The sequence below is a fragment of the Neofelis nebulosa genome, chromosome 17 (assembly GCF_028018385.1).
Source record: "Neofelis nebulosa isolate mNeoNeb1 chromosome 17, mNeoNeb1.pri, whole genome shotgun sequence".
Taxonomy (NCBI): Eukaryota; Metazoa; Chordata; class Mammalia; order Carnivora; family Felidae; genus Neofelis; species Neofelis nebulosa.
The window spans coordinates 10,129,088-10,146,895 of record NC_080798.1 but is presented as its reverse complement, the minus strand read 5'-3'; the positions used below and the strand labels follow the sequence as shown (position 1 = coordinate 10,146,895).

General features: G+C 59.8%; 2 protein-coding genes and 1 long non-coding RNA gene across 9 annotated transcripts in view; 1 reads left to right on the top strand and 2 right to left on the bottom strand.

The window, feature by feature from the left end:
• The window catches only part of SLC8A2 (solute carrier family 8 member A2), a 31,938-nt gene extending 24,501 nt beyond the window's left edge, over positions 1-7,437 (bottom strand). For all 4 annotated transcript variants that reach the window (XM_058707289.1, XM_058707290.1, XM_058707291.1 and 1 more), the window contains exons 1-2: positions 5,145-7,437; positions 350-1,039 (exon numbers count right to left, since the gene is read on the bottom strand). In XM_058707289.1, coding sequence (XP_058563272.1) covers positions 350-1,024 — 675 coding nt within the window. In that variant the 5' untranslated portion in view covers positions 1,025-1,039; positions 5,145-7,437. The remainder of the gene's footprint in view (positions 1-349; positions 1,040-5,144) is intronic.
• Positions 7,438-7,559: 122 nt separating this feature from the next.
• KPTN (kaptin, actin binding protein) lies at positions 7,560-15,000 on the bottom strand. 2 transcript variants are annotated; one of them, XM_058707294.1, is made up of 12 exons: positions 14,697-14,995; positions 14,282-14,364; positions 14,075-14,159; positions 13,927-13,981; positions 12,366-12,441; positions 12,162-12,235; positions 11,744-11,853; positions 11,587-11,664; positions 10,892-10,967; positions 10,071-10,206; positions 9,790-9,972; positions 7,560-7,997 (listed from the first exon to the last, which is right to left on the bottom strand). In XM_058707294.1, the coding sequence occupies exons 1-12, from the start codon at positions 14,917-14,919 to the stop codon at positions 7,866-7,868; spliced, it is 1,311 nt and encodes a 436-aa protein (XP_058563277.1). In that variant the 5' UTR covers positions 14,920-14,995; the 3' UTR covers positions 7,560-7,865. The 2 variants fall into 2 exon arrangements, with proteins under 2 accessions (XP_058563277.1, XP_058563276.1); XM_058707293.1 differs by lacking the exon at positions 7,560-7,997 and adding an exon at positions 8,006-8,428 and having other exon boundaries at positions 14,697-15,000.
• A 145-nt stretch (positions 15,001-15,145) lies between these two features.
• LOC131499346 (uncharacterized) lies at positions 15,146-17,711 on the top strand. 3 transcript variants are annotated; one of them, XR_009255813.1, is made up of 4 exons: positions 15,146-15,240; positions 15,532-15,623; positions 15,936-16,052; positions 16,160-16,559. It is a non-coding gene; the product is annotated as an uncharacterized LOC131499346 (long non-coding RNA). The 3 variants fall into 3 exon arrangements; XR_009255814.1 differs by adding an exon at positions 17,583-17,711 and having other exon boundaries at positions 15,174-15,623; positions 16,160-16,354; XR_009255812.1 differs by having other exon boundaries at positions 15,174-15,623.
• Positions 17,712-17,808: the final 97 nt, after the last annotated feature.

Here is a 17,808-nt window from a genome sequence, read left to right as displayed (position 1 = left end):
AGATCGGTTATGAATGATGAGTGAATTTTGCGAGCCACGACTCCATAGCTGGCACATACCTAGCTAGGCTGTGACCTGTGGTAGCCATTGCACAGGTCACAAGGACTCTGTCAACACGTATGGCACTGTTAGAAGAGCTCAAGCCATTCCTTCTGGACGGGTATATTGCCTTCCCCGGCCCACCGCCCTTGTGCAGCGCGTGACCTGCACGACCATACCTGGTGGCCCTCCCCGATGTGAGCATGCATTTCTGCGAACGCATGAACCAAGTCTCCGGGCCCAGGGAGCCACCCCTCTGGATTCTGCCGACGTACGTGCCCCGAGCAGGTGCCGATGGGTCCTTGCTCACCTGGACCACGCCGGGGGAAAAGACGGCAAGGATAAGATAAAGCCAGACGTAGGCGAAGATACTCCAAGAGGCAGTGACGAAGAAGACTCTCAAGTGCTTGATCTTACGGCTCTCGCCGGCTGGGATGACGTAGATGCACACAGCAATGACCACAAACATGTTGAAGGCGGCGCTGCCCACGATGGTGCCTGGGCCCAGCTCGCCCGCCTGGAAGTTGTGGCCACAGACCTCGATGACCGACAGCAGGATCTCGGGGGCTGAGGAGCCTAGGGCCATGAGCGTGAGGTTGGACACGGTCTCGTTCCAGATGCGGACAGTGCCCACGCTGGTCTCGCCGTTGGCCTTGGTGATGGTGATCTCCTTCTCCTTGGACGTGATGACCTCGATGGACGCCATGAAGCGGTCGGCGATGATGGACACGCCCAGGAACATGTAAACCATGGCCACGAAGTAGACCACGGCCCGCGCCGCTTTGTCACCCAGCGACGGGTCATCAGGCTCCCAAACGGGCAGCAGGACCCCCGGCTGGCAACGGTTGGAGCCCTGGCAGCCCCCTGTGCTGGCATCGCTGTCATTGGCCGGGGGAGGTGGCAGGGAGGGGGTGGGGGTGGCCGCCCCCGAGCACGGGGCCGTCCCCAGGAGGAGTGCAAACCCCACTAAGGCCAGGGGAGCCATGGAGGGTGTCGGGTCCTGTGGGGGAGGAGGAAGAAGTGTGGGGGAGGGGCACACACCCTGCCCATTCACACGGGGACCCCCGAGGCTTGCTGGGGGCCGGGAGGGGGAGGGTGGGGGCAGAGGGAGCCACAGAGGGACAGGGACGCAACGAGACAGAGAGCGCCAGACAGAGACCGGGAGAGGAGGATAAAGACAGACGGGCGTCACAGGCTGCTGGCGGAGTGGACGTTGCTCTCGCCACTTCGGGGACTTGCGGCTGGACGTCCTGCACCCTATTGGCCGGCAGTTTCCACCCCCAGGTACCTGGGCACCCAGGAGCCCTAGGACGCGTGTCTGCCAGAAAGCCACACACACGACAATGTCCGCGGCTGCCGCTTTGTTTCTAACAGCGTCCCTCCTGAACCCGCCCGGATGGGATGCCTGTCAGCAGCAGACGGAGAAGTACAGCTCGGGGGTTGGGGGGGGGGCAGCGGAACGTTATGTGGCCCTGAAAAGAGAATGGGCTGTGGACCTGCCCGGCCACACAGACGAATCCCACAGACGGACGATGGATGGATGAAGCCAGGCCCCAAGTGACACAGACCGGATGATTTAGCGGGTGAGGCCAGGGGCTGGAGGCCCTAAGTTCATGAGCTAAGTCTGGTGGCCTCAGAGGGCTCCTGTGCAGGGCCTGGGCTTTGGCGGGTGCTGGGATGTCCGTCTGCCTGTCTGTCTGTCTGTGTGTCTGTCTGAGGTGGGGCTGCAGAGAGACTGCTGGAGGGTCTCTGGCTCACATCTTTCCCTGCGATGCTGGCAGGTGTCTCTCCCAACTGAGTCTCAGAATACTGCGACCCTCGCCCTGGACAAGGTCTCGTGTGGTCTGGCCTCCTCATTCCCTCTCTGGCTTCATCTCTCTCCCTGTCCCCCTTACTCGTTGGCCCCGGCCACCTCCGGGTTCCTCACATGCTAGACAAGTTCTTGCCTCAGGGCCTTTGCACCTGCTGTTTCTCCCTTCCTGAGACCCTGTTCCCTACAATATTCACCCTCTCTTCTCCAATTCTCTGCTCAGGCATCACCCTCCCTGAGCTCTCTATTCAAAATGACACCACCCCACTTTGGCGAGGCCCTAGCGGTCTCATAGATGAGAGGGTCAAGGCTCAGAGAGGTTAAAAACTCATTCAAAGCCCCCAGCACCAACTCTGGCTTCATTTCTCTCTCTGGGAGTCGCCCCAACTCCCAGCTCCTGGGCCCCACTCTTATGTTGCCATGGTAACCCAGTAGCCTGTTTTGAAAAAAGGTGGGGGGGGGGGACTGAGACTAGAAGGAGAGGTCTGACCCCTGCCTTGGCCACCAACCTCGGTTCTCCCAGTAACTTCCATTTCTGTCTGGAAGTTCTTCTCCGAGTCTAACCCACAGCCTGCCCCCAAAACACGCCCACGTACTCAAGGGCTGGGAGCCCGCTCCTCTGGGGGAGGGAGGCAGAATGTTGGCAGAACATCCCTGAGGAGTGTGTGTGTGTGTGTGTGGGCGGGGAGAGGGGGATTCTTAAAGGGCCACCGCACAATTAGCCCCCTCAGCAAGGCCCCTAATGATACATCTAATTAGCAGCCCCCTAATTAGCAACAACTTAGGCATAATTACAAACCCACCAGGATCCAAAGCAAAGACTCACGCTCTCTTCTCCCTCCCTTCTCCCCGGCTTCCAGGAGAAAGGAGGGCCACCTGGGAGTCAGGAATTCATCTCAAGCATCCAACTCCCTCTCTCATGGGAGGGCCAAGGCCTGGAAAGTGCCCCCTCACATCTAACCACCTGTCCCTCCTGCTGTGGTCTTCAAGGGAGGCCAAAGTCAGCCAACGGGGGTGGGGGGGTGGGGGGGGGTTCTCATGCCTGCCCTCCTTCCCAGGGGATGGGCAAAGCATCCTGGCTCAATCCCTTTTCCTGCAAAACCTGAGGCCTTAGGGGAGTGGGGCGGGGGGGGGGGTGGTCAGGAAGAGAAAGCACGAGATAAATATTTGTGAAATGAATGACCAAGACGTCTGAGCCCTGTCGCTGCGGACAGCTGGACTTTCTCTGCTAAAGGCGCCTGTCTCTGCCTCTCTTCGTCCACCAGCAGCCCTGAAACCTAATCTGGGTTTAGAATCCAGGGGCAAAAGGATCAGGTTGAGGCCAGGGTAGGAGTCCGGATCTCCCGATGTCCCCCCACCCTCGTGGGCAGGTGTCCAGCTGGGCCAGTGGCGAGCGCCCCGGTTCTGCCTCACATGCCTCTCAGGGTCTCAGACACCTCCTGTCTAGGGCGGGATTGCAAGCGTAAGGGAAGGGGGTCCAGTCTGGCCTTGCTGGGTGGGACCCCCTCCCTCCCTCCTTCCCTCCCTCCCTCCCTCCCTCACATTGGCGAGTGAGGTCGTGGTTCCTGGTTGTGCTTGGTGGGGCCAGGGCTTGCCCGCCGGGCTCCTTGGAGAGACTTCAGAGGTGGGGACCCGAGCTTCTAAACACACCCACTTCCTGCTCCTGGGTGAACCGTGTCCCAGCCTGGGGGTCACACATAGTCTCAGTGCTCAGGGCTACCACGCACGGATGGGTAAACCGAGGTCCGGAGGGAGAAGAGAGCTTGGCCAGGTCGCGCAGCTTCCACTCCGGGGCAGGGGAGGATGGAAAGTCAAGGCATGGGACTCCGAACGAGGTGCTCCTTTGAACCCATCGGGCCCCACGTGGGTACTCGAGGACCTCACCCCGTCACAGCGGGGGCTGCTGCGGCTGGGCTCACACCTCTCCCCTGTCACTCACTCTCGCCCACCTTTCTGGGTCCCCTTCCCCCCCCAGGAAAGAGGAGGATGTATTGGCCAGGGACTTCCAGGCTCAGAGGGGCCCTCCGGGAGCCCCCGGGGGATGGGGATCCACCCCCACGAGGGATGGGTCTGAGGCTGGTCTGCCCTGAGAGCGATGGAGGTAAGGCTGCAGAAAGGACCGGCCTGATCCGCCCCCTGGACGTAGTGCTGTGCCTGGCGGAGGAAGAGCGCTCAGCAACTGTCAAAAGGATGGATGAGGCAAGCGATGAACTGGACAACCGGCAGACAAGGTACAGAAGTCAGACTGCAGGAAGGACCGTCCAGTCTACCAGAAGAGGGAGGAGAGGAGCTCTGTCCTCAGGGGAGGGATGGGCACAAGCCTGCCGAGAGGATGGGCGGGAGCTGGGCAGAAGGGAGAGGAGTTTGGGGGACTCCTTGGCTTCTGGGGGAGCCCACTCTGCAGGGGGTGGGGATCTTCTTCCTCCAGGTCTCCCCCTTGCCAGGGGCGGGGACAGAGGTGTGTAGGAGGAGAGTTAACCCGCTACCAGGGAAGAGAGAGAGACAGAGAAACAGAGACCGCATACCTACAGACAGAGATGGAGAGAAGGAGAGGGGCAGGGGAGAGAGAGAGAGAATGAGAGAGAGTGTATGTGTGTGTGTGTGTGTGTGTGTGTGTGTGTGTGTGAGAGAGAGAGAGAGAGAGAGAGAGAGAGAGAGAGAGAGAGAGAGAGAGACACCCGGAGAGACAGGAGAGTCGGAGACACCGGGGAGCAGAGACAGGAGAGAGAGACAGACACAGACACAGATGGCGAAAGAGGAAGGCAGAGAGAAAGAAACCAAGGACTTAGAGACAGAGCCCCCGAAAGACACAGAACAGACCCAGGCACAGAGGGACACAGAGGGACAGAGGCGGGAGTGAGGGACTGACAGACAGAGACACAGGGGAAGGGACTCAGAGAGGCAGCCAGACTCTGCAGGACAGGACCCCCGAGAGATGTGGAGAGACAGACGAGACCCAGACACAGGAAGGCGGGGGCGGAGGGAGAGAACACGAAGGGGGGCTGCCCCAGACGGGCTGGGGTGTTCTCGCTCCCTCAGTACCCAGGAGGCACCCCCTCCCCAGCCGGCCAGGCTTCCTGGGACCCAGGAGGGGCTGAGGATGTTGGCTGCTGGCGGTGCCTCCACCCCACAGAGGGGACCCGGTATCCCCGCCCGGAATATGCAGCCCCCCACCCCCCATAAATGAGCTCAGGGAAGAGCGGCTCCTGGCTCCTCACATGTCCCCCTCCACCCGCCTGGGGCAATACCGTCCTTCCTCCACGCTCCCCCCCTCCCAGAACTGGGGGTCTCTTACCTGCAGCTACAGCCTGGACTGGGTCCCCCTAGCACTGGGCTGGCGGTGGTGGGCACCTCCGCCCGACCGAGAGGGAAAGAGAGAGAGACAGACAGACAGAGAGAGAGAGAGAGAGAAGCTGGAGACTGAGAGGGAGAGCCGGGGAGGAGGGGAGGGAGAGGGGATAGAAGGAGGAGAGGAAGAGGGGGGAGGGACACGGGGGAGGGGGAGTCAGGAGAGAGGGAGGAGGAGGGACGGGGGAGAGTGCTGGGAGGGAGGAGGAGCCGGAGAGGGAGGGGAGGAGGAGGAGGCGGGGAGAAGGGAGGCAGGCGACAGGCGGGGGAGGCTTGGGGAGGGGCCTGGAGAGAGGAGGTTGGGGGGAGCCCAAGCCTCCCACCCACCCTGCAGGTTCAGCACTACAGGCAGGGGACAGCGGCAGACGCGCGTGTGTGTGTGTGTGTGTGTGTGTGTGTGTGTGTGTGTGTGTGTGTGTGTGAGAGAGTGTGCGCGGTAGGTGGGGTGCCGAGGGTCATTCACAAGCATCCTTGCCCTCCCCAACACACACTGATCCCTACAAGGGCCGAAGAGGCAAAAAAACAGCTACAAATAGTTACAGGCTCACAGAACCGGGGAGGCGGGGGGGAGGGCAAGAATGTTTAGCCAGAGTTAGATCCAAAATCACATGCCGCGCCTGCTGACCTATAACCTCGCAAAGCAAGCCGGCAACAACCACAAAGGCACACCCATCAATAATAGTAACAGCAGCTGCCATTCAAAGTGCCCCTTACACGTGCCGTGCGGTGTTGCAAATTTTCTCCTTAAGTGATTGCCCTGCCTTGACACCGCTAGTCCTCCTAACGGCCCTGCGAAGTCGCTGCGGCCGGCCTCGGTTTGCAGATGGGGAAACTGAGGCACAGAGCGGCCAAGCATGGCTCCAGGCTCCAACACCCTTAAGCCACCACACCGCGTGCTGCCCCGCGCTGAGGAGCAAGTAAGAAGTCAGAAAGGAAACCGCAAAGGACCAGGCGAGCGTCCCAGGCTCCTGCAGGCACAAAATCGCGAGTGCTGAAGCGGGCACACAGGGGCGCACACGCCTCACAGACCCCTGCCATCACGAACTATGCTCACTTCAATTCCATACCGCGGTCCACTCCTGCCTAGGACGGGAGGGGATGGCAGCTCTCCGCCTCGGCAGGCGGGCAGCAGGAGGGAGGAGACCTCGCTCCTGCCAACGATCGGTGCCCACCGCCAGTCCAGGCTGGACACCCCTTGGGCAGGCTGCCAGGGGACGAGGGAGCCAACGCAGCTCCCGGCCGTTTCCCACGCTTGGGCCTGGGTTCCGGGAGACGGCGAGAGCGGCCAAGAGCCGGTGGGGCTCCTGCCTCCTAAAAACCTACCCGGGGGCTTGGGTCTTCACGGCCGGCGTGGGTGGTCAGACTGTTGGGTGGGCTTCCGTGGTAGGAGGTGGTACGGATGGCCGGGACTGTGGTGCCTGCCCCTGGGGCCCCAGGAAGCGGGAGTCCCACCCAAACCCTGCCACGGGGAGGAAAGGGCCCACCCTCCCCACCAGCCCGGATCCCCCTCAGGAATCATTCCCCAACTGTCCTGCCCCAGAGTCTATTCCTGGCCTGCAGTGGGGGAGGGCAAGAGCTCTTCCGGTCCGGCCCTCTGCTGGTCCCCGAGATCCAGGTCCCTGATTCCCCCACCTTGCTGTAGAAGGGGACACAGGAGAGGCAATTCATACAGCCGGCAGAGCGGTGGCCAGGGAAGTCAGCACCCCTCCGCCTCAAACTCCCTGGTCCCTGGATCTCCGGGGCTTTTCAATCATGTCTAACCTTTGTCCTTTCCAACATGGCAAGCCCCAGGTCTTTGCCTCCTGGGTCTCATCTCAGGGGATCTAAACTCACTTGCTTTCTGCTGGGGAGGTCTAACCACAGTAATTTGTGAGGGTCCAACCTCAGCATTATTCATCCGGGGGCAGGGGGGGCGTCTAGCCTCAAACCCTCTGCTGCAATTTGACCATAGCTTCCCCACGATAGTCCTTCCCCCCCATATCCTTTCCTCTGAGGCTTAAGCTCTGTATTTTCCCACCGGGGTCTAACCTGACCCAGAGCTCTCCACTTGGGTCTAACCTCAGACCCGGGGCTCTCCCCTGGGGTCCAACCTCAGTCCTTTCTGTTGGATTCTACAGTCTTTTCCACATTGGTTTCACTCCAGCCTTTATGACAGGGCCTCGTTTCTAACCTCCTACTCCGTTCTCGGAGGTCTACAGCGTGATCTCACTTCGGTCCCACTTCTGGGTCTAACCTTGGCCTTTTCTCTCCCCATATTCCCCTCCCTCCATTCCTCCAGCACCCAACGCGGAGCCTGGCACACAGCAGGCACTCACCAACCGCTTGCCAGAACAAAAGAAAGAGAATGAAGGCAACTCAAAAGTCTAGTTCTTCCGGACATATAAATAATCATTGGCTGACCAATGCTCATTGGGGGCAGAAGAGGGGCAGGAGTTGGGGGGGGGGGTCATCCCGTTTCCAAATGGGGACACTGAGGCACAGAGAAGGAGTGTGTCAGCCGGGCTCACAGGGCACCACGGGGCACAGCCAGAGCAGGAACCCACAGCTCTACCACTGGGGGATGTGGGGAGACCATCCTCTCTTTCAGGATGCTTCCCCACCACGAATGGCTGGAGGTGACGGCCCCAGTGAACTACACCAGCGTCTGGGGCGGGCAGTGGGTAGGAGCTCAGGAGCCTGGAGTCTCAGCAGGCTCTGGACCCACCCCGTCCCCAGGCCTCTGTGACTGACGTCGTCTCCTCTGCTGCACTTGATGCCGAAGCCGGGTCAGGACCAGCTCCGAGGCCTGGACCAGGCTGTGCTGTGGGGGACAAGAGGAGGGCAGGGCTGAGACCGGGCAGCCAGGGTGCAGGTTAGATCACTCGGGATGGTCTGGAGGGGACAATCCCACAGGCCCGGAGCTCGGCTGCGGCGGGAGGCCGGAGCGCAGACCAGCCGGTGGGGTGGGGGGGGGGGGGACAGGTCCCTGTGAAGGGGTGAAGGTCAGACCCAGGGGGACGGCCTTCAGTGAATTCCCAGTGGGAAGAACAAAGACGGTACCCAATTGTACGGGTCTGAGGTTAGGACTCGGAAAGGACAGGGGAGGACCAAAACATGGGAGACAGACCGCACTGTGTGGGAGGTGAGGCTGAGGTTAGACCACAGTGGGGGAGACTGAGGCGAGACCCTGCCAACAAAGAGTAGGCCAACGGGACAGAGTGCGACCCTGGCTGGAGCGTCTGAGGCTAGACCCTGGCAGAAAGGGCAGAAGAGATTACAGTGAGATGGCCTGAATGAGGGATGAGGCCTTGGTGAAGGGATGGTCAGACCACAGTGAAGGAAGTCCTTTCTCCCACAGTCGGACCACAGCCTCTTCCACTGGGATCAAACCTACGCCCTTTCCATTAGGGTCTAACCTGCGACCTCTCCGCCGGGGTCCAACGGTTCCCCTTTCTTCTGAGGTCAAACCTAGACCATTCCATTGAGGCACAGACGGTAGGAAAAGACCCAAGCAAAGACTGTAGGGGAGCTGGTATGGTTAGCTTCCGGGAGAAAGAACCCAGGCTAGACCATACAGAGACAGTCTTGGAGGCAGACCGGAGATACGGCCAAGGCAAACACCACACTGGGAGCCAAAGGTGGACCGCAGCCTGAGAAGGGGGGGGGGGGGGGGGGGGGAGGGGGGGGAGGGGGGAGCCACAGGAAAAAGGCTGGAGGGGAGACTGCATTAGTTGGAGGTGAAACAGAATGGGGGGGGTTCCGGGTTGGACCTCGGACCATTGAACGGTTGGCGACTAGACCCCAACAGGGGTTACGGCAGTTAGGCCGCCATGGCGGGGGTCGAAGTACAGCCCAAGGCCGGACAACGGACCAAAGCTCAAGGGCCTGACCACAACAGAAAGTTCCGAGGTTAGGCCAAAGTGGAAAGGTCCAAGGTTAGACGTTGGTGGAAAGCCGGAGGCTGGCTGCGGGAGGCCCGGAGGGGAGGCTACGGGACGAGGGTAGGAAACGTCCTTTGGGAGTCAGAACGCGACAGCAGGGGGGAGGTCAGACCACAGCCGGAGCGCAGCCGGCTGCACACAGAGGAGAGGGCGAGGCAGTGAGGAGAGTGGGCCCTGCGGGAGGGCAGAGGTTAGATCACTGGGCGGGGGGTGGGGGCAGATCTGGGTGAGGCCACAGCGAAGGGACAGAGTCAGACAAAGCACGAGGAACCGAGGGCTGAAGTCAGGAGGCTGAGGGCGGGCTGGGGCTGACAGATGCCATGTCGGAACCCCCTTTGCCATGATGGTGTCCCCCCCTCCCCAACCAGCGGCCTCTGCTCCTGAGACTGTCCTTGGCCAGCGAGAACCTCCTCCCAGAAACAGGTCACTCCCTCCTCCAAGAGGGGGCCTGCAGCCAACAATCCCTTTGTGCGAACAATGGGCTCAGGCTGCAGGGCTCCCATGGGGTCGGGCCTTTGAGGCCACCTCCTCGCGTGGCTGCTCCCCGTGGCCTCTGACGTGTTTCCCGCGGGAGCGTGCCCTCGAGAAGGCGGCCGAGCAAACACCCCCACCCCGGGTGCCGCTGCAAGGGCCCCCCCCCCCCCCCCCCCCGAACCTGAGGAGCCCAGCTACCTGTAGGATGTGCACGCCCTTCAGGGAGACCACGGCGAGCTCCCGCAGCCCGTCCCCGGTCAGGTCCACGTGTGCCAGCGCCAGCAGTGGGCTGGAGAAGTCTCGCTGCCACAGCAAGCGGAATCCCCACTCGGCTTCGGGGAGCCCGCACTCCGGGCCGCAGTACTTGTAACAGAGGAGCTCCTGTGCAGGGGGGCGAGGGGTTAGGACCGCGCGGGGAGGCGGGGCGGTGGGCGGGGGCAGGGGGCGGGGCGGGGGCAGCCCCACCCCTCCGGTCCCACCTGTCCGTAGGTGGCCACCAGGACTTCGGGCCGCCCGTCCAGATCTACATCGGTGACCAGGCCACAGAGGACGCTGTCAAACTGGTCACTGCCGGGCAGGAGAAGCTGGTCCTCAAGGCCCCGGCTCAGCAGGTCCCTGAGGGTCACGGAGGCGGTGGGGGGGCCGCGGTCGCACCACGGCGCCCACCGCCCTTGGCCCACGCCACTCCCCCTGCTCAGGTCTGGACACACCGCTCCTCCTCGGCACCCTCGTCTCCGACCCGGACGTCTTCACGTCCGTCAGACTGCTCACGCAGACTGTCAACCGATATGGACGCCCATCTGTCCCCTGGAGGCGGGGCCATCTCCCTCCCGAACGGAAACCCACTTTATCCCTTCTGGTGACACCCTGGCCTCCGGTCCGGACACCCACATCGCCTCCCTGGAGCCTGGGAGCTGGGTTCCAGCTCGGACATCAGGTGAGCCACCGCTGGCTAGCAGTGCGTCGGCGGCTCAAAATCCGCCAGAGCAGGAGTAAGTTACACCCCAGAAGCTGACAAACGCTGCAAGTCAGGGCTTCCTCACCCAACGAGCCCGCGGTTAAACGTCTGCCAACACGCTCGTCCAGGGGGAGCAGACATCTGTGTTCCTGTCCCAAGGCTTCGATGGATCCGCTACGAGTTCTAGACCCGAACACTCGCACTCCCCCTCCCTGGGGCACGATCACCTTTACCTGCCCAGCCCTGGACAACCTCACCCGAGGGGGCTTCCTCCTGAGAATGACCGGGTGCGGGAGCAGGAGGTCAGGCCGCCCCTGTGAGTCCGCCGTGCGGGCCGCTCACCGATACACCACGGCTGGTTCCAACATGCTGGCCACGAGCACGCTGTACTCTTCCCGCTGCGGCCGGTCCTGGGTCTCTGGAGACGGGGACACGCGTGGGGCGGGGCCTGAGGGGACAGGCTCCAGGCTCCTCCTCGCCATCCCTCCTCCCCTGCCCCACCGCTCTGAAAGAGGAGGGAGACCCTGCCTTCGCCGTGCTATGAAGGGAAGCTTCGCGGTTAGACAAGATGATGGGGGGAACAGGTGTGAGACCAGAGAGGGAGGGAGACGAGTAAGGAACGACCCGAGGGGCGGAAGGCAGCCCGCAGGGGCCAGGCGAATGGAGCCGTCAGAGAAGGGCGGGCCACAAGCAAGAGGAACAGGCAGGAGAGGGGAGCCTGGGTTGGGGGGGGGGCGCAGCGCTGAGTCCCCAGGAAAAGCTTGGGGGCAGACAGCAGCAAGAGACAGAGTGAGGAGGCCAGAGAGGGGGATCAGAGGAAGTCACAATGTGAGGGCTGACGGTTAGACGAAAGGAAAAGCAGAAGGTCAACTCCAGGGTAAAGGACCAAGATTAGAATCCAGGGGCAAGTGGCTGAAATGAATGTGAGGGCACAGAAGGGAGGGAGGGAGCATGGGAGGGACGGGCAGGGGCTGGACGCTCCGGGAGAGGGGTGTGAATCTGGGAGTGGGGAGCTGAGTCTGCACCCCAGAGCTCACCCTCGGGGGCTGAGAGGCTGAACACGATCACTCGGGAGATGGGGCCGTCCTGCAGGATCGCCCATGTCTGCAGAACCTCTGAGTGGGGGGTGAGGAGTCAGGGCCCTGCCCCGCCCACCCACCCCGCCCCCTGCCCGGCCCCCATCCCGCCCATCACCTTGACTTCGCTGGTCCACGTGGGCAACTCGGACATAACCGCTCTGACAACCCAGAGCGGAGAGTCGCCGGGATGTGCCGGGCAGATTGTGGACATCAAGCCAGAGGACGCTGGTGGGTGGGCAGGTGGACGGAGGGGCCGGAGGGCGTCATCAGATACCGGCCCCACATTCTGCCTCCCCACGAGCCTCCGCCCCCTTCCTGTCGCCCTGGGGCCCCCGCTGGGCCTGATTTCTCTCTGGGATCACCACTCGCCATGGACTTCATGTGTATGGCCGGAGTTTTCTGAACTCACCTCCCCTGCCCGGTTTCTCTGAGGTCATCTCTGTCTCTACCGTCCCTGAGGGCTTTGCCACCACTTGATTTCTCGGAGGCCGCCCTCCCGGGGCCCCGCTGGCCTCTTTCGGGGGCTCTCTTACCTACTGGTCAGATTCGTGAGCTCTGGGAAGAGGTTTTCCACGGGATGCTCTTCAAACTGATGCAGCCCCTCGTTCTGGGGGAACCAAGACCGACCCCCCTGACTTGAAACGTGTCGGTGGCCAGTCTCACGCACAGACCCCGGCACCAGCCCATGGCAGCCCGAGAGAGCAGGGCTCTGCCCGCCACACCTCCCTCTGCCTCACCTCCTTGTAGAGATGAATGGCCGGGTCATTCCCACTCAGGAGAAACACTGTGTCCAGCTGGTTCCCGACCTGGACCCTGAAAGCAAAGAAGTCTAGAACCCCTGTGAGGCAGAGTCCACGTACACAATTCTCCAACCTGAGAATCATAGAAACGTTCTGTTTCTAGAGCCCTTCCTTGCCTGCTGGAGTCCTCATTCTGGATGTGGGTTCAGGAATGGAACGTGGAGAGCTCTAGAAAGGGTCGCAGAAACCCAGAACGCTAGGAACTCTTTAATCTAGAACTCCAGTGTTCCCCAAGTTCTGTTTCCTGTCTCCTTTGAAATGCCAGAACTTTTAGGAATTGCCACGGTGGATAGTCCGACTCGTAAAATGGCGCAACATCCAAATCCTAGAATCCAGAGCATCAGTGTCTAGAATTCTCACCTGTTAAGACCAGAAGTTGGCAAACTATGACCTTCTGACCAAATCCAACTTGCCGATTTTTGTCAATAAAGTTTTACTGGAGCACAGCCACACCGTTCATTGACATAGTGTCGATGGCTGCCTTCTTGCTACAATGGCGGACTTGAGTTGTTATGATAAAGACTGGCCCTTAGCAGAAAAACCTGGCCAAGGGCTGTGCTAGACCACTGATGTCCTAGAATGGAGTCTGGAGCTCTAGACTGGAATTCTCATATTTCGGGGTTCTAGAACCTCATATCCTAGATGGTCTGTATTCCACCTCCTTGAAATACGAGACCATGAAACAGAGGAACGACTTTATCATCACGAAATCTCTGAATTACCAAACAGCAGAGCTTTCAAATCTTGGAATCTCAGAGCTTACGACTCCAGAAAACTTCGCCCCTCTGGGTCCTTGAGTCGAGAACCAAGTCGAGAACCCCAGAACCTGAGCGTTCTAGATGTCTAGGACACAGGTGCTCAGCGCTCAGAGGATCTAAATAGCGACCTTAAAAGCACCGTGCTCTGGGGCGCCTGGGTGGCGCAGTCGGTTGAGCGTCCGACTTCAGCCAGGTCACGATCTCGCGGTCCGTGAGTTCGAGCCCCGCGTCGGGCTCTGGGCTGATGGCTCGGAGCCTGGAGCCTGTTTCCCATTCTGTGTCTCCCTCTCTCTCTGCCCCTCCCCCGTTCATGCTCTGTCTCTCTCTGTCCCAAAAATAAATAAAAAACGTTGAAAAAAATAAAAATAAAAATAAAAGCACCGTGCTCTAAAGAACAAAACGAGAGGGGCGCCTGGGTGGCTCAGTCAGTTGAGCGTCCGACTTTGGCTCAGGTCAGGATCTCACAGTTTGTGAGTTCGAGCCCCGTGTCGGGCTCTGTGCTGACAGCTCAGAGCCTGGAGCCTGTTTCAGATTCTGTGTCTCTCTGCCCCTTCCCCGCTCATGCTGTGTCTCTCAAAAATGAATAAACATTAAAAAAATTGTAAAAAAAAAAAAAAAAAGAACAAAACAAGAGTCTGACACTCTTCTGGCAGGTTTGCTGCCTCGTTTGCTGCAGCCCCCCCCCCCCCTACACACACACACACACACACTCTATCGTATTACACCTGTGGCTTACATACTCTGCATGGCACAGCTGGAAAGGAGTGAACTGGAGTTCCAGGTTCAGGCAGCTCTCTGTAAGGGGAGGACACGCAAATAGACACCGGGGACCTGACAGGTCCCCCCTCCCATCTTCCCCAACCCTCCTTCCCCAGAGCCCACACTTACGGGCAATGGAGTCAAGATTGTACTCAGAGCCAGGCTCATAGTCGCAGTAAATGTTAAGGAACGGGCTGCCCTTGTCCCCTGAGTCCTGGGATGGGAAACTGGCCTCAGGAAAGAGGAGCGGCACCAAGGGGCATCTGGGTGAGACTCAGGGGGATCCGCCGTGCGTGTAAGGAGAAGGGAATGGGTAGGTGGAGGGAGGCTGGATACCTTGATGAACGTGATCCCCACAACCAGGCCCCGCTTTGGGGGCGACTTGTTGAAGGTGTCGATGGAGACAATCTCCGCGTCCACTGGGAGGGGACAGTTCAAAGTTCGCGTTTCAGGCAGACTTCTGACCCCTCTATCCCCCATCATGGCGACCCCTGACCTCTAGTAATCGCTAATCTCCGACCATCTCTGCAATTATCATTACTTCTGGCTCCATGTGAGTCCTGATCATCATAACCACGGTACGAGGAATCCTGAACCCTAACCACTGACACCAATGCCTCCTGATCATCAGCCTTCACCCCTTTCAATCACCCGGATCCCATTCTCCCATCATGGGGACCCAGCTCAGGGCCTCGGAAGCCTTCTCAACACCACGTTCCAGAACCCCCCCCGACCCCATGGCGCCACGCACCGGGAATATAGTTGAACTGCAGCTCCTTGGCCACGGGCCGGATTTTCTGTCGGAGGTCCTGGTAGCGGAAGCCCAGCACCTTGCCTTTAAGGGTGGCGGCCAGCAGCTCCCCGCGCCCGCCCGCGCCGCCCGCCAGCCCGTACACGTTGCTCTGCGACGAGAAGCGCGTGAAGCTATCCTCGCGCAGCGGGCAAGGCCCTGCGGCCACGGCCGCCTCCCCCATCACGCCCCTGCACCACTCGCCCCGGCGGCGCCCGCCGCCGCCCGCCCTACCCCACCCCACCCACCGCTCCCGAAGCGACCCGGACGGCCGGGTGCTCGCCCGTCGCGCAGACTGATGACGTAGAGAAGCTGGCGTCGTTGCCCTTTACCAAGATGGCCACCCGTCGGGCGGCCAGGGCTTCCCAGAAAACCCCACCCCCACCCCCGCCATCGCGCCTGCGCGCTCCTCCCCGCTCTTTTTCGGAGTCCCGGAGAGGGCCCTGTTGGCTGATCGTGGCCTGAAGCTGGGAGGTGGTGGCCCTCGCTGTGGGTTGTGTGGCAGGTAGAACAATAAGAATCATACAACTCAATATAGTCCGTACGTGCCCGGAACTGTTCTAAGCGTTTTGGCTCTGTCGATTGATTTAAAACCCACGAACAGGCTGGAATCCAGACGCAGGGGGTCATTTTGTCTAAGCTCACACAGCTTCGCTAAGAAGTAGAGTCCAAACAAGACTGTCCCGGAGTTCTTTTAATCACGTTACCTTTAAAATGGTGAAATGCATGCTTAGCCAAGGAAAAAGGATCTGGCCTTCTGTCCTGGCACCTCCTTTATTGAATACCTTTCTGCTAGTCATGCTGGCCCGGATGATCTCTGAATGCTGACAACCACCCAGCTATGGTTAACCCGCGTTCATCGACTCAGCGTTTATGTGCTGGGACCCAGTAAGTGCGCGATAACCTTTAAGTGAGCATAGTAAGTGCTCATTTATCTCCATGAATCCTTGTAACCCCGCCAAGAAATTGTGGCCCTGAGATGCTAGAAAATGGTGGAGACTGGACCTTAACCAGGTGTTTCTGACCGTGGGGTCTTCAAGGGGTTCCTACGTGGGGTGTTTTTGGTCCCTAGAAGGGCATCAGGGGTTTGGGCACTCTGTATACACCTGAAAATCACTTCCAGTAGACACGAGTTGTCCCAACTGTTGTGGCCACATGGAGTAAACTTGTCACCACCACCCCCCCCACCCCCCCCTGCAGAAACGTGCCTGCGTGTGCGCGGATGCACGCGGACTGCAAGGTCCGTGAAGGCGGTGACTGGATCTCCCTTGGTCACAGTTAGATCCCCAGCACCTGGACCACAAGTCTGGACATAAAGTAAGCATTCAGTAAATATGTGTTAAAAATCCATAAACTCTGTGCCAGGCCCTTTGCCAAGCACAGAGGACAACTTTTTTTGTTTTGTTTTTTTTTTTTTGAGAGAGGAAGAGAGCAGGAGTAGGAGAGGGGCAGAGAGGGAGGGAGAGAGGGAGAATCCCAAACAGGCTCCACACTCAGCGAGGAGCCCGATGCAGAGCTTGATCCCACGACCCTGAGATCATGACCTGAGCCAAAATCAAGAGTTGGATGCTCAACCGAGCCACCCAGGCGCCCCAGCGAGGACTTGTTACAAAGGAAATGTAAGAGGAAAGTGCTCAAAGGCACATAGGACCTGGAGGGTGGTGAAGAGGGGCTTCATGTCAGCTCCAGACTTTGGGATGTGGGGAGTTGGGGAGTAAAACCTCCAGGAGGGCAGGGTCTGGATATGTGGCTAATGCTCTATTCCCAGGGTTTAGACCAGGCATGGCATACGGTAGGTGCTTAGTAAATACTTGCTGAGTAGAATGTGGGGTCTAATTCTGCTTCTGAACAATGTTTTCTTCAGGCTTCTGTCTCACATGGTAACCTCTAAACTACATTCACTTAATATCTGTTGAGTGAATAATGGAAGTTACAGGTTTGAAAGGAAAGAATTGTCCTGTTTAATGGTCTCCACCTCTAGGGGCAAATTTGAATCAGCTGTGGAATTTTCAGGAAAAAACAAAAACCCCCAGAAGAGTGGAGAACTTCAACCAAATCCCAGTCTATTGTGCTGTGACCCAAGCCTGTGTACTGTTAGTGATTTTCAGCACAGCCAGGGTTGAGACTCTCTGTTTAGGTCACTGATGGCAGAAACAGATTCAGGCACCACTTACCTTCAGCCTGTGCCCACAGCAGACATCAGCAATTGATCTCAGCTCTCAGGAATCTTAGAACTGAGTTCTAGGCAGCCATCACCAGTCCACTGGAGCTGTGGGAGGAGCTGAAGGGGACAGGAGCAGGGCAGGGTGTCATCGTCCACACTCTCTTGACACCATGAACCTGAACCTTTCTTGAACTTCTTCCAGGCTGTCGTCTGGAGCACCTTTTTGAGGGTGGGTCTCCGCCTGGGTCTCCCGGGCAGGCCCGCCTCTGCATCCTGTCCCCTGACCCCCCATGGTATGGTGACTGTGTGTGTCGTGAGCCTCCTCCAGCTTTGTGTCCCCCGCCCCGCCAGGAGGGCCCAGCCCCGTGCCTGGGGCAGTGCAAGCACATCAGACCGCTCACCAACACACATGCCTACATCGTGGGGTGTGGACGAGGCAGGTGGTTCTGACCAAGCTTTCCGAGGCCACTCCTGTGGTTCCTTCCGATACCCACTTGGTCGTCCTCATGCCCTGCCCACCTAAGTCGTCTCCTCCCTTTTCTTGTGAGCTCAGCGGGCCCCAACAGATGCCACCGGGGCTTTCAACCCTCCTTTCAGGGCAACATGGACACGAGGGGAGGCCGAGAGGTTCGGTGGGCCTCTCCCACCCTTACTGCTGCTCTCGTTGCCTTCCACCCCTCCAGCCAGATGAGGCTGACGCGGCCACCCACTGTCCCAGGGGAGGAAACCGAGACCCACAGAACCCGGAGAACGTTGGATCGAGGCAGGTGCGCCCAGAATGCCAAGCCCGCGGCTCCTCCCTGAGCCCAGGATCCCGGTCACACTCACCCTCTTCTTCCCCACAGAGCGTGCCCAGAGCCCAGGGTGGGGACCAGGCGGGAAGGGAGACAGGACGCCAGCCCCGGAGAC